The sequence below is a fragment of the Hylobates moloch genome, unplaced genomic scaffold (assembly GCF_009828535.3).
Source record: "Hylobates moloch isolate HMO894 unplaced genomic scaffold, HMol_V3 SCAFFOLD_9, whole genome shotgun sequence".
In the NCBI taxonomy this organism is placed as follows: domain Eukaryota; kingdom Metazoa; phylum Chordata; class Mammalia; order Primates; family Hylobatidae; genus Hylobates; species Hylobates moloch.
This window is the reverse complement of record NW_026652284.1, coordinates 78,532,791-78,547,224: the sequence shown is the minus strand read 5'-3', so window position 1 is coordinate 78,547,224 and position 14,434 is coordinate 78,532,791. Positions and strand designations below refer to the sequence as shown.

Below are 14,434 nucleotides of genomic sequence, written 5' to 3'. Positions count from 1 at the left end.
CTTTTTCTCCCCATCTGAATTAGATAAGAATATTATATCCATAATCACATTTGAGTAAATTATAATTAATTGATTGTCTTAGCTTTGGGTTAGATTTGTCTTTAAGAAGTGATAATAAAGGGTAAAAAAACAGAGAGAAATAAACAAACTGAACAAAATCACTTAAAAATAGCCATGCCCTAAACATTGAAACAGTTATTGAACAGTCTTCTGTACCATTAAGCTTTTAATAAAAAATTATTATTTTAGGGGAAGAGAGTTTAAATAAAAAGCACACATATGTCTTAATGTTACAAATTTAAAAAGGGAATGCCCATTTACCTATTATTCTACAGACACAGGGTTCTAAGCTGACATGTAAAAATCTGCCCTTGAGCTAAATTGCTAACAGAGAAGTTTGGTATTTAACTTCTCATTTATTAATCCTCATTAATAGCTATTACAGAAGAACCTCAAACCAAGTATTTACAACTTTTCTGAATACTCATGCATCAGGTTAATTTATGGTTGGCTTTTTCTCCCTCGCGGCCTGCTATGGGTCTTAGAGCATCAAATAACTCTTCCATAATAACAGCTGGTCTTGGACCGAGTCTCATAAACTGAAGGATATCAGAGAGTAGGTGAATGAAGGACAAACCGAGGGTTGATTCTTAAGTAAATCAAGAAGCATGAGGAAGTGCAACACCAAGACACATACCTCGCTCTGGGACTGGCACCCTCCCCCACATCTAGACATGGTTTGGAAGGCACCGGAAACTTACTTGGCCTTTATTTTATCTATTTTCATCTGGAAACCTGAATCCAAATGCCCAAGTGTAGGTTTCCTTATGTGAACCTTGAACAGAATGAATCTCCATTTTGATTGCCAACCTAAGTGACACTTAATAGCCAAAAGGAGAACAGATGACTCACCAGTAGGAGTCAGTCCATAGTCAGCAGTCAGCGATTGCTGCTGAAAAGCTTCCTTAAAGCATTAGAGCTTCAAGGGCAACTGGACACATTAAATACATTAGACTGCTCCATGGAGGTACCATTTTGCACCAGAGGAAACACTAGAAGAAGGTTGTATGTCCTTTCCCCTTAGGGATAGTATTCCTGCTGTCTTCCTCCGCCCTGCCCCCCATGACTCCTACAGAACCACCCTTTGGGTTTTGGCATATTATCTTTTCAAAATTTTTTGTTTTTAATGTAATTTTTAAAACTGTTTTAATTGACAAATAATTTTATATGTTTATTGGGTACAGTGTGGTGTTTTGATAGATGTATACGTTGTAGAAACATTACGTCAGGCTAATTAACATATTTATCATCTCATCTACTTTTCATTTTGTATGGTTAAGAATATTTAGGCAAAAGACGGGGCGCAGTAACTCACTCCTGTAATCCTAGCACTTTGCGAGGCCAAGGCGGGAGGATCACGAGGTTAGGAGCTCAAAACGAGCCTGGCCAACATAGTGAAACCCCATCTCTACTAAAAATACAAAAATTAGCCGGGCATGGTGGTGGGCTCCTATAGCCCCAGCTACTTGGGAGGCTGAGGCAGGAGAATCGCTTGAACTTGGGAAACGGAAGTTGCAGTGAGCTGAGATCGCCAATGCACTCCAGCCTGGGCAACAGAGCCAGGCTCAGTTAAAAAAAAAAAAAAAAAAAAAAAAATCGGTCAGGTGCAGTGGCTTTTGCCTGTAATAGCACTTTGGAAGGCCAAAGTAGGAGAATCAATTGAGTTCAGACGTTTGAGACCAGCCTGGGCAACATAGTGAGACTCTGTCTCTACAAAAAAAATTAAAAACTAGCCAGGCGTGTTAGTACACGGTATTGCCTATAGTCCCAGCTCCTTGGGAGGCTGAGGTGGGAGAATCACATGAGCTCAGGAGGTTGAGGCTGCAGCGAGCCATGGTTGCACCACTGCACTCCAGCCTGGGCAACAGAAGGAGACCCTGTCTTAAAAAAAAGAACTTTTAAAATCTACTCTTTTAGGAATTTTGAAATATGTATCACTATTAACTTGGTCACCATGCTGTGCAATAGATCGCTAAAACTTATTCCTCGTGTCTAAATGAAATTTGATAAATTGGTATATTATCAATGGTACATTACCTTTTGCCTTTTATACCATGGTATACCAATGGTGTATTACCTTTCACCTTTTATTTTTTTTAATGCATTATGGCCATTGTGGTCTAGTGCCTGACTCTGGAATCACTGTGTGACACTGTGTAATAAACTCTCCGAGCCTCAGCTTTTTTATCTGTAAAATGAGTATAACAATGCCAACTATCTCATTGAGACGCTGGGAGGATAGAAAGAGTTAATTATTCCGTGTCAAACCCTTAATAAGTAGAATATTCAGCCACCGTTATTGTGTATATATTTTCCTGTCATAATCATTGTATAAATATAATTTTCTACCTCGTTTAACATAATAGCATAGAATTTTCAATATCACTATGTAATTTTCCATAATAATTTCTATTAGCTGCATAATATTCTACTGATTATTGCTGAACGTTTAGATTATTCCAGTTTTCCACTAAGAAAAATAATTTTGCAATTGACACCTTTAGGCTTGAGATTCTCCATTTTTTGGAATACTTCCTTAGGACAGATTCACAGATGCAGAATTACTAGATCAAAGAATTTGAATAGTTTGATGCTGTTGATAGATATTGTAAAATCACTCATCAGAAAGTTTCTATCAATTTACAATGACTCTAGCCATGTGAGGGAGTACTGACTTGACTTCTTCCTTGTCAATACTCAGCCTTAAAATTTTGTGTGGAAAAGAGCACCTGGCTCTAAATTATCTTTATTACTGATGATTTGGACTTTCCCCTATGTGTTTGTTTACTCTCATTTGTGAATTACTTGTGTTCCTGCCCATTCATTTATCCACTGGGGTTGTGTTTCTTTGCCTGCTGGTGGGTACACCTGTTCACACATATCATCACTAAGTAAAGAAAAGATACTGTGTCAAATCTTGGTGTTTTCAGTTATACCTGCACACATAGACCATGGTCATCTTGGAAAACAGAGGACCTGTCTCTTCACCCTCAAATACTCAAAGCCACCTGGGAAAACACAAAGAGCACAGCTTGATCCATATGCACTCTTATTTCTAATAACTGACTGTTTATAAAATGTTCAAGCAAGGAGAATAATTAGAAAGGACAAAGCACAAATGCTTCCTTTCGCTGGTTGAGGAAATAAAACTGAGGCTAGCACGTTCACATGTGCTGTATTCCATAGCTGGTTCTGGACAGAGCAACACTCAAACCCAGGTGTTCTACACCCCAGTCCAGCACCCGGCCACCTAGGCAGTGTTGTGGAACTTCAGTTCTTCAACAAGACCTTCTTCTTTTCACCTGGAGTGATACTCTGAGTAACAAAACAGTAGGGAAGTCTTTTTGGCTAATTCCTGTCCAGATTCCACTTCCCAGCATTCTCATGAACCAGCCTCAGCCTTTCCAACTGAGCATTTCCTTAAGAATAATGAAGTAAGAGTGAGTTGAAGACAGCTCAGCTCATATTAGACCCCCTTTTGCAAATTTTATATATCGGCCCCAAGATAAGATGATTCTTGGGCAACTGCAATAGCACCATCCGCCATCAATTGCTGATAAGGTTGTGGGGAAAGGGTGTCACATTTTATAAACATTTCCCACCTGCCAAGAATAACAGTTCACTGACTATCGGCAGTGAGTTTTGGCTGGGAAAATAGCCTGTCTGAATCAGGGACATTTTATTAACCTGCTAGGACTATTGTGTGTTTAGAAGAGCCTGCATCTTCCTCCTGCTTTTTCTTACGTCAATTTCCCCCCCCCCCCGAAAAGGTACTTTTTAATAAAGCACCAAGATCAGTGAGCACTCTCTGTAGACCCGTGTCTTCTGAAGGCCAGAGGGAAAAGCATTCATGAGTCTCTGCCCAAACATGTCTCAAACCAAAAATGCACACACAATCGATTGCTTAAGTAAATATACAGTCATAACTATAGTTTAACCATAACTAGTACAAATCTGTTTAATTTACAGCTATGTTGTTTTAATGCCTTTTAAATGATTAATCTTGAAATGCTCTATTTTTGAATATTACATTTTACTATAGGAATAAAAGTATAATATATTTCCCCCTTCTCTAGGTGTTCATTAGGCAATGGTTATTGTGATAGCAACTACTAGACAGTGTTGGGCTTGATAGACCTCTGATTACAAACATATATGCGAGTACTTCAGTTTACGTTTTTCTCATTTGAAAAATTTACTACTCTACTCAAAAGTCATGTTATTAGCTGTTGCTCAATACTGCCTTTTTGCTCAGCACAGCTCTCATTTTAGCATATTTTGCAAGATAAATGAGTTGAAAGTAAATGTATCTTAATAGAATGTTCTTTTTTTATTGCCTTTTTTACTAGATAAATAAAACTAAAAAATCTTCTTGTTCTATTACCTAAAAATTTTGTAGAAAATCTCATGTTCTCTTAAAACAGAAAAAAAAATGTTATTGGCTGAATGTGGAAGTACATTAGACTTCTATTATCTTTCAGAAAGGAAGAGTAGCATATTTATGTTTCATAAAATTCTGACAATTGTTTTATAGCAATTGATATAATTTGATACAAGTAGTGTATTTCCAGTTTTTTGTTACCAATCATGTCCTTTTTGCTTTTAGCAATGAAATTATTTCCCATATAACATTTTCCCCTCTTCCTTCTGAAAGTAAATGTATCTATGAAACTGTGGCTTGGCAACAAGAAAAGTAAAATGATGTGTTTTCTTACTTCAAGGGAGCCAATGGGGTATAGTGTACTAGAAAGAGCTCTGGACTGAGAGCAAGGAAATACGAGTGCCAGTTCCAGCTCTGCTGTAATGTAAATGTGTTTTAAATGGATGGATCCGTGAATAGACAAACAAATTCTTTGGACCTCAGTTTCCCAATTATCAAGTTTAGAACCTGGAGTAGATTATGTCTATGTCTCCTACTACCTTAAAATCTCCTCATTCCATGTAAGCAATGTTTCCCTTCTTACTATAATCCTTTGTAGTGAAATGGTCATCTCAAGGATTGTTATAATGGAACACATTTGGTATGTGTTAATGTAGCGACACTTCACCTGTTTTTTATTGCTAATCGATCTCCTACTTAGAAACATCCCTTACTTAATTACACAGGAAGTCTGTGATTGGAGGGTGGGGTAGGGGTTTAGGTTTTTAATACCTTTTCTCATGCTCTACCATGTGAAATTAGTTTCCCTGGATTATTTTGGTCCAAATCTGAAATAGAAAATTTGCATACATTTTTATACCTATCCCAAATTCATTTCTTACTTTAATGAGCCATGTAGTCATCCATTAGTTTATCTACAGAAAATCTTGCTTTAATGTTTTAAAACCACAATACTCAAACTCATGCTTGATGAGCATTTCCCATGCCTGGTTTACTCTGTGTGAAACTTCCATTCCTATAAGTAACCTGCCCAGGAAAAGTTTTGAAGGACAAAGATCAACCAGAATGAGAAAAAGCTGAGTTGAGAAAAAGAAAACAAAAAAACAGAAACAAATAGCATCCCATCTTATCCTGCATGAGGGTTTCTGGTGTGTACTTATTTTGTTTTCAATAAATTGCCGGAATATCAGATATAATCACATTTAAATTTAACCCCAGCATCTGTTTAATAGATTATTATACCAACATTAAATATGTCTATGAAGAATTCTTGATGACATGGCAAATTGTAATGTGTTAACTGAGGAAACTGAGAAAGGAAATTTGATATTAAAGTTTGATCTCAACTGAAGAGAAATAAAAACACCAATATATTAACTGCAATTTTCTTTACAGGATGATATTATTTTATGATAATTTTTCTTCTCTGTACTTTTACTTTTAAAAAACAACCAGCAAATAGTTTTTGTTAAAAATTTACAGCATATATTATGTTGCGTGTCTTTTTGTATTATTGCAATTTTGGATTTTCCCACGCCTATACTCGTAGAGAAATGGCCCCATAAGAGGAACAACTCGGAGAGGTTCAGTTTAACCCTGGTACCTGAGACGACAGTAGCAGACCATGGCTTGACTGTGAGGGAGACAGTCCGGTAGTGTCACTAATGGGAAAGAGAACAACTGCAAGGCTGAGATCCCACACTCTTTCATTTCATTCAATGAGCATTTATTGAACACCTTTTATGTGCTAGACACAGCTACTCACTGGAGATCTTAGAAGAATAAGAAGACATATCTCAGATTAAAAGGAACTGATGGTCTTTCGGGGGAAGACAGGCAAATAAGTCTTAGGTGTAGTGAAAAAGCTATACACAAGGGTAATCAGAGCATAAGGGTGGTGTGATCAGCTCGGCCCAGGGGAATCCAGAGGTGACACTTGAGTCTAGAGCTGGTCACAAGGACGGGGCAGAGCTGGACATGTAGAAGCCATTAAGCATGAAACTGGATGGTGGATTCTGGGAATGATAATTACTTCAGTAAGGGTGGGCTACAGATTATCAAATAAAGACAAATGTGGTGACCAAAGCATCAGAAGCAAAATCATACTCTTTGAGTGTTCTGCTTGGTAGTGTGGCCTTTGTCCTCTAGACCAGCCACTTAGGGGTTTGAAAGCAGTGGATTTACATTAGATTTGCATTTTAGAGCGATTACTCTGGTGGTGGTATGGGAAAAGGGGAAAAGGGGGAAATGGGAGGTCAGAGGGAAGCTAAAGGTCTAAGCCAGAGGAGAAGCTGCCCTGAGCTTGGGATAGGGCTGGTGATCACAGGAATGAAGAGTCAGGAACAGACCTAACATAGAGTGAAATAAGGCTGGTTGCGGTGGATTACGCCTGTAATCCCAATACTTTGGGAGGTCGAGGCAGGAGGATCACTTGAGCCCAGGAGTTTGACACCAGCCTGGGCAACATAGTGAGACCCCATTTCCACAAAAAAAAAAATTTTTAATTAGCTGGGCGTGGTGGCATGAGCCTGTGGTCCCAACTACTCGAGAGGATCGCTTGAGCCTAGGAATCCAATGTTGCAGTGAGTTATGATCTTGCCACTGCACTCCAGCCTGGGCCACAGCGCAAAACCCTGTCTCAAAAAAAAAGAAAAAAACAGAGTGGACTATAGACTTAGACCCAGTGACTTGTTGGATGTGGATCATCAAATAGAAGAGAAATAGGAGGAGTCCTGGGGTTCTGGTGTTAATAAGTAGATACAGGAATTGTCGGAACAGGAATTATGTGAGGAGATGCTGGGAAACCATGAGTTTCAGTTTAGCACATATTTAAAGTTCTTCCTGTCCTTTTTTTTTTTTTTTTTTTGAGACAGGATCTCCTTCTGTCACTGAGGCTGCAGTGCAGTGGTGCCATCATGGCTCACTGCAGCCTCAACCGCCCAGGCTCAAGAAATCCACCCACCTCAGCCTCCCCAGTAGCTAGGACTACAGGCCCACGCCACCACGCCCCACTAATTTTTTTGTATTTTAAGTAGAAATGGGGTGTTTCACTATGTTGCCCAGGCTTATCTTGAACTCCTGGACTCAAGTGATCCTCCCAAAGTGCTGAGGCTTACAGGCGTGAGCCACTGCACCCTGCCCCATCCTCCTTTCTTTCCTTCCTTTCTATCTCTTCCTGTCTTTCTACCCCTTCCTGCTCTTTCTGCCTTTCTTCTTTCTTTCCATTCATTTGTTCTGTCATTTAGTAAACTTTTATTAAGCCTTCACTATATACAAGACACTGTCTCAGCCACATCCATTGTAAACCACACCAATTTCCACATATCCTCAGCCACAGGGGGAAGAAAGGCCTTTTAATAGCTACAACTGCTGAATGTCTCTGATCAGGACACAGCTCATCAGGCATAAGACACAAATTGCTTAACTTCTTTCAAATGGCATTGCGTAATAGACACTTTTATATTGGAACTACCACTAATGGCCATTTTCTTTGTAGGTAGTGCCATTATTTCTGTTACATTTCTGAAAGACAATTTGAGAGCCTCAGACTTACTAGGTAAGTATTATTTAATTCATGTAATTGTAGCATTGCTTGATCAGGAAATAAATAATACAATCCGTAAAAAATATGTGTGATAAAAACTGGAAACAAATTACTGAAATGGGTGTAAGTCTCATTTAGAGTCAAGCATTATTCTGTCTTGGAGCTGCCATCTCTTCTCGCATAAAATACTTCCATTTCTATTGTGACTACTGCTAAACGTGATCAATTTTTGCTATAGCAAATTATTAGTTAATAATTATAATGAATTATAAAATAATGTATAATGGATTATTATAATATTAATCAATTGAAGGGATTATGTTATTATGATGCATTGAATTATAATTTCATAACATTTTATTATTATAATAACCCATTAAAATACAAATACTTTAGGCACTTTAAATAAAACAATGCCTCCCCTCTTCCAGGGAGATCATATTTTTTTAAAAATTTGAGCTCTAAATGTGACACTAGTGTTGGTATGTTGAGCATTTGTATATTTTATAATGGGTTATTAGAATATTAATGTTATAAAATTTTATGAACACAGTAAAATTCAATGAAAACATCTGTGTTACCTAATAGAATGTTACACTCTAAAGGATATATTTGTTACATCGTTACACGAAAGTATTGCATAAAAATGAAAACCACAAAAAATTTGATGCGCCAACTAACTAAAATTTATATTTGGCTTTTCCCAAAAGTAGCACAGAACATTGTTCTTAAATATTTTATTTGGAAATACAGTTATTAATGGAAAATGACAGTAGCCTTCCTGGCTCTAAGAAACATTTCTGATGTATGGCAAAGCCATCATTTATGTATTGTATTTTCCAGCTGTTGTTGGACATATTATTGGTGAGAAGAATTATAGAGACTCGTATTTTCTTCCGTGACAAAATCCTGTTTGAATTGCTGCTGACATATGATAATGAATACAAATACTTTAGGCACTTTAAATAAAACAATGCCTACCCTCTTCCAGGGAGATCATATTTTTTTAAAATTTTGAGCTCTAAATGTGACACCAGTGTTGGTATGTTGAGCATTTGTTTTCCCTGATCATGTTTCCCTTGAGCATAATGTCTTGAAAATGTTTTCTCTTTTTCTTTTCTTCCTTGGTTTGATTCTGCTAGCAGTGTTTTTAGTCAACATTGTCAAATTTTTCATGGTTAAATGTTTTTCTAAATGCATTCATATGTGGATTCTATCTCTTCCAACATATTATTTTTCTATACCCTTTTTTATATATTGTGGTTTGTAGAATCATTTGGGGAAGTTGTATGGGCTCAGAAATAAGAATGGCCAATGCCTAATGCAGTGGCTGATGCCTATAATCCCAGCACTTTGGGAGGCCGAGGCAGATGGATTGCTTGAGTCCAGGAGTTCGAGATCAGCTTGGGCAACATGGCAAAACCCTGTCTCTACTAAAAATTAAAAAAAAAAAAAAAAATAGCCGGGTGTGGTGGCATGCACTTGCAGTCCCAGCTACTTGGGAGGCTGAGGCAGGAGGATCACCTGAGCCTGGGAGGATGAGGCTGCAGTGAACCAAGATTGCACCACTGCACTCCAGCCTGGGCAACCAGAGTGAGACTCTATCTCAAAAAGAAAAAACAAAATGACCAATACCTGAGTTTTATAAACTAAAAATTAGGTCCTAGATATATTATTTTTCTCATTTATCAAGTGGCTTAAGGGAACTTTAAATCCTTTTATCTAATATCTGTCAACTTTTATAGTTAATGGTTGAATAATGATCAAATTAATCTAAGGTATTTAATGAGAAAATGCAGATATAAAGGGGGATTTGCTAACTAATCTTGAATATTAGTGATAAATGATAATTAAGACAGAATCCCCATCCTCAAATAATTTATAGTCCATGATAAAATATATTCATAAATAAGTTTTTTTTTAAGTAGAAAAGAATATGTGCCATAATGTCATGAGTCTTTAGTTTAGAAGTGTTTCTGAATCAGCATTGCTGACATTTGGGGCCAGATCATTCTTCATTGTAGGAGCTGCCCTGTGCACTGTAGGGTCATTAAGATCCCTCCTGACCTTTACCCACTAGATCTCTCTAACATCCTCCCACTCAGTTATGACAACCAAAAATGTCTCCAAACATTCCAAAATGTCCCCTAGGGGACAAAATTACTCAGGTTTAGCTCTGTTCTTCTCTAGCTGAGAAGATCAGAGAGAATTTTTTACAGCAGAGATAACATTTGAATTGGTTCTGACAGCTGGGCAGGACAGGCATAGGCTACACCCGATAATTTGGAGGAGGACATACGGAGGGAATAACATGAGAAATGTTAACAAAGATACGAAAAGGTAAAGTAAGTTTCTATTTCATACCGCACCTTAACTCCTGCCTGTAAGGCTTAGGAAAAAATAAATGCAAGTTGTAACTATGGAAAGGAAGAAATAAAAATATCAATATGTACAGTTTGTTTTATTATATACTTAGAGAATGCATGATCAACCAAACATTACCAGAAGCAATAAACCAGCTCTCAACATTGAAGGATCTAAATTAAACTGACTCTCATAACTTGAGATCTGGGTTCAACTCTGGCTATCAACTGTACGGGCAACTTAGTATTACTTAACTTCTCTAAGCCTCACTTTTCTGGCAAATATGTAAGACAGTTTTGAAGATCAAATTAAACCATTCATATATAAGTACTTTGAAAAATGCAAAGCTTTGTCAATATAATTGTCATAATTTCTATTACCACCTTCATTGCTGAGAGATTCCTAAGAGGTAATACTAAAAATGTAATATAAGGAAGGGGAAAACACACACACACACACACACACACACACACACACACACATATCAAGAAAACAAACAAAATAAAACCTTTAATTAATTATTTGGGATTCTTTGCTAATTCCTCACCTTTTTTTTTCTTTTGAGACGGAGTCTCGCTCTGTTGCCCAGGCTGGCGTATAGCAGCATGATCTCAGCTTACACTGCAACCTCCACCTCCTAGGTTCAAGCAATTTTCCTGCCTCAGCCTCCCAAGTAGCTGGGATTACAGGCACGCACCACCATGCCCAGCTAAATTTTGAATTTTTAGTAGAGACAGGGTTTCACCATGTTGTCCAGGCTTGTCTCTAACTCCTGACCTCATGATCCACACACCTCTGCCTCCCAAAGTGCTGGGATTGCAGGCGTGAGCTATCATGCCTGGCCTAATTCCTCATCTTTTAAAAGCAGCTAAAATTTATTAAACATTTACTCTTGCCAAATACTATGTTAAGTGTTTTGCATGGATTATCTCATTTGAATGTAGGAACAATCCATTTACAGAAGCAAAATCCGATACTTAGCGACATTAAGTAACCTGCCCAAGGTCGTATAACTAGTACATGACGGACCAGTATCCTAACAATGGCAGTCTGGTATAGCTATAGTATAAAGTTAGGGTGAGTCTTTAGTATCAGAAAGCTATTATGTAACCTTACATAACCTTTCTCTTTTTTCTTTTTTAAGACCACACTAGAGGAACCTTATGTAACCTTTGTAAAGTTATATAAATGAGCTTTTTAAGCCTCAATTTTCTAATCTTTAAAATAAAGATAACATTACATACCTCACAGGATTAAATGAGTTCATATATGTAAAACTCTAACAACAGGGCCTATCACATAATGTGTTCAATAATATTAGCTATAATTGTCATTATTACTACTACCACCATCACCCACCACTGTACTCTACTAATAAATCAGAGTTAAAAATGCCCTAGATTAGGACATTTTTGCAAACTTTAGTAATCCAGGTAACCTTTCCCACAACTCTGATTGGGTGCTCTGTTTTGTTTTTTCCTACCTAACTTAATGCTTTTGGAGTAGGGCTATGTAACCCATAAGTCACATTTATTTCATACCATAGTTAAACATGACCAATTTTTGCCTTTAATCTAGTGTCACAGGAATGAAAAAAGGATTTAGTCACCTATTCTATACACTTGCCTCCAACAAGCAATAGCCTAAGATTATCATTATCTGAGATGTAGTAACCCACTTCATACTTAGGGAAGTCCAAGGAAGGACGTTTCCCCAACGCCTCTCAGAAATGTGTCAAGTCACATGTATTTTCTTTGAGCCTTTGTTGCCGTTGCCTTGAGAAAATGTAGATTTTTCTGTTAAAAGCAAAAAAAATATTTTTAAAAAAGCATCTTTTTCTTTATAGGGACTAAAACCAAACAGGTAAAAGAGTAGTTAGTGGTGTTTTTTAAAGATTAACATATGAACATGCTAAAAATTAAATTATCAAAATGTGTAAAGGAAAATCATTTATTTTTCCCTGTTTCAAGCAAATGAAAGTTTGTTTTTCATGATGGAACAAATGAAGATTTGGGGACCATGTGGAAACAAGCTGAACTCATTTATTGCCAAATGTTACTCTGTGACTATGAAGCTTTTCACCACTAGTCTCAAGAAATGACCTCACAAAGCTATGTCTGAAAGCAATCGCCAAGTATTATTAAGTCAATGACAGGTTTTGGACTGTGCTCTGATTCTTAGTGGATTAATTATTTTAATGATTATTTTTCCTTTAAAAAAAAAAAGCACCAGATTTCTCTCCCCTTCAATCAGCTGAAAACGACAGGATTTTCTTCTCTCTTCTCCCTTAGACTTCAAAAGCACCAAATCATCTGTGAGATCCTAGTTGATTTAAGACCAGATAGAGTCATCATGGAAATAAAAACGACAGTCAACTCATCAGCACTTTCCAGAACAGTAATTTGATTACTTCAAGTCACCTAGAAAGGGTTTCCCTAAGTAGAATATCAGGAGATTAATAGTAAGAGGAGGGCCATTTCCTTCCTTCCATTTCCCACACCAGAAATCAGCTTGATTTGGAGCCAATATCTAGAATACTAAACTAGCTAAATGACCCATCGTCTCTGGTTGAGAAGACAGATTGACTGTTTTGGTTGCAGAGCTGCCTCAAGAATGGGAGCCTTTCTGATGGAAGGTCCGGGACTACTTGAATTCACCACATCATTGAGATTTTCAATCGAGGGCTCCTTCAAGGTTTAGCTACGATAAGCCTGAGGAATCCAGAGAGATTGTACTTATGGGAGGGTATTCCCAAATGGTTTGATGTTAAGGAGTCCAATTTATTCTTTGACTCCTGTTATCCCACAAAAGCAATAACTGGACTCTCACTGACCAGGAGACATACTGCAGGGACCAAAGGGATTAGACTGCAGTCTTGTTGCAGTCAGGTTAGCTGAATAAGAAAAACTCTTAAGGCTCTTAAAAGTCAGGTCAGACCAGATTCCAGAAGTCAGCAAATGGGCAGTTAATATTAAGTAGCATCCAGCTGGAAAGTGGACAAAATTCAAGATTTCAGGTTTTAGTTCAGGGAAAGAGGAGTTTGGGAACCAGCATATCTGTTGTGGAGGAACTGTGCAAGTACATCTTAGATTCCAAGACTCCACCGGCTAGAGGTGCCAGTGAACAGAAGCTTCAGAAGGAGCCTGATTCTGGGGTGTTTTCCTCCAACCACATTCTTGGTGCACAGGTATCTAGAGAAGACTTTTGCAACAGAACACTAGTAGCCTCCTGAAACAAAGGCATGCTCACAGCTGGATCCAGCTAAATGTCAAATGTTTCCCAAAATATAAAATATTCCCCCAAAACACTACTTCAGTGCAATATAAATGGTCAAATATGTTTAGAAAATATGACAACCATATCCTCCTCTGGGAGATTTACAGTGAATGCTAATACGTTAGGATCTGAGAGGTTTTCCTATAAAAGAATGATTTCAGTTTGTTTAATTCACCTCTTCTCAAATACATTTGCCTTGGGACCTTTTTTGGTGGAGCATCTGTCTTATGAAACTGGTTCCAGGGAACACCAGTTTGAGAGTGCTCTTCTAAAGGAAACTTAAGGCCAGAAAAATAACCTGAGACCAGTCAAGGACCCCAGGGTCCTCTGCCAGGAACAATCAATTCCTTTAATCCCCAATGAGGATGCTGCATATGGCCTCAGGTTGTGCTCTGTACAGCTCCTAGGGGTGCCACTCATATAGACCTCAATGTAAATGACAGCCCTGAGCTGTCCCTTCAGTGGCCTTAATTCTTAATGCAAATAAGAGGCGGTGGAGTATAATAGTTAAGAAAATAGACTACCTAGGTTCCAATCCCAGCTCTCCTCTTCTTAGCTGGAAAATCCCAAGCAAAAAATTATTTCTTCTGTGGCTCAATTTCCTCATTTGTCAAATGTAGATGGTAACAGTTTAAGAGTATACATTATATAGTATTCATATTATATGTCATATACTATACAACTTATGTATAGTATAAGTTGTAACAGTGTAATAACACAAAGGTAAATCATTTTCACAGATTTGTTGTAAGGATTAAATTAGTTATGTATAAAGCATTTAGAACTGTGCTTACAAGTATTAGTTATTA

At 37.5% G+C, this 14,434-nt stretch overlaps 1 protein-coding gene across 2 annotated transcripts in view; it reads left to right on the top strand.

Annotated features, from left to right (window-relative positions):
* Positions 1 to 14,434, top strand: part of NIPAL2 (NIPA like domain containing 2) — a 114,868-nt gene that overhangs the window by 50,823 nt on the left and 49,611 nt on the right. For both annotated transcript variants that reach the window (XM_058444162.1, XM_032760114.2), the window contains exon 4: positions 7,938 to 7,997. In XM_058444162.1, the coding sequence (XP_058300145.1) occupies positions 7,938 to 7,997 (60 nt within the window). The remainder of the gene's footprint in view (positions 1 to 7,937; positions 7,998 to 14,434) is intronic.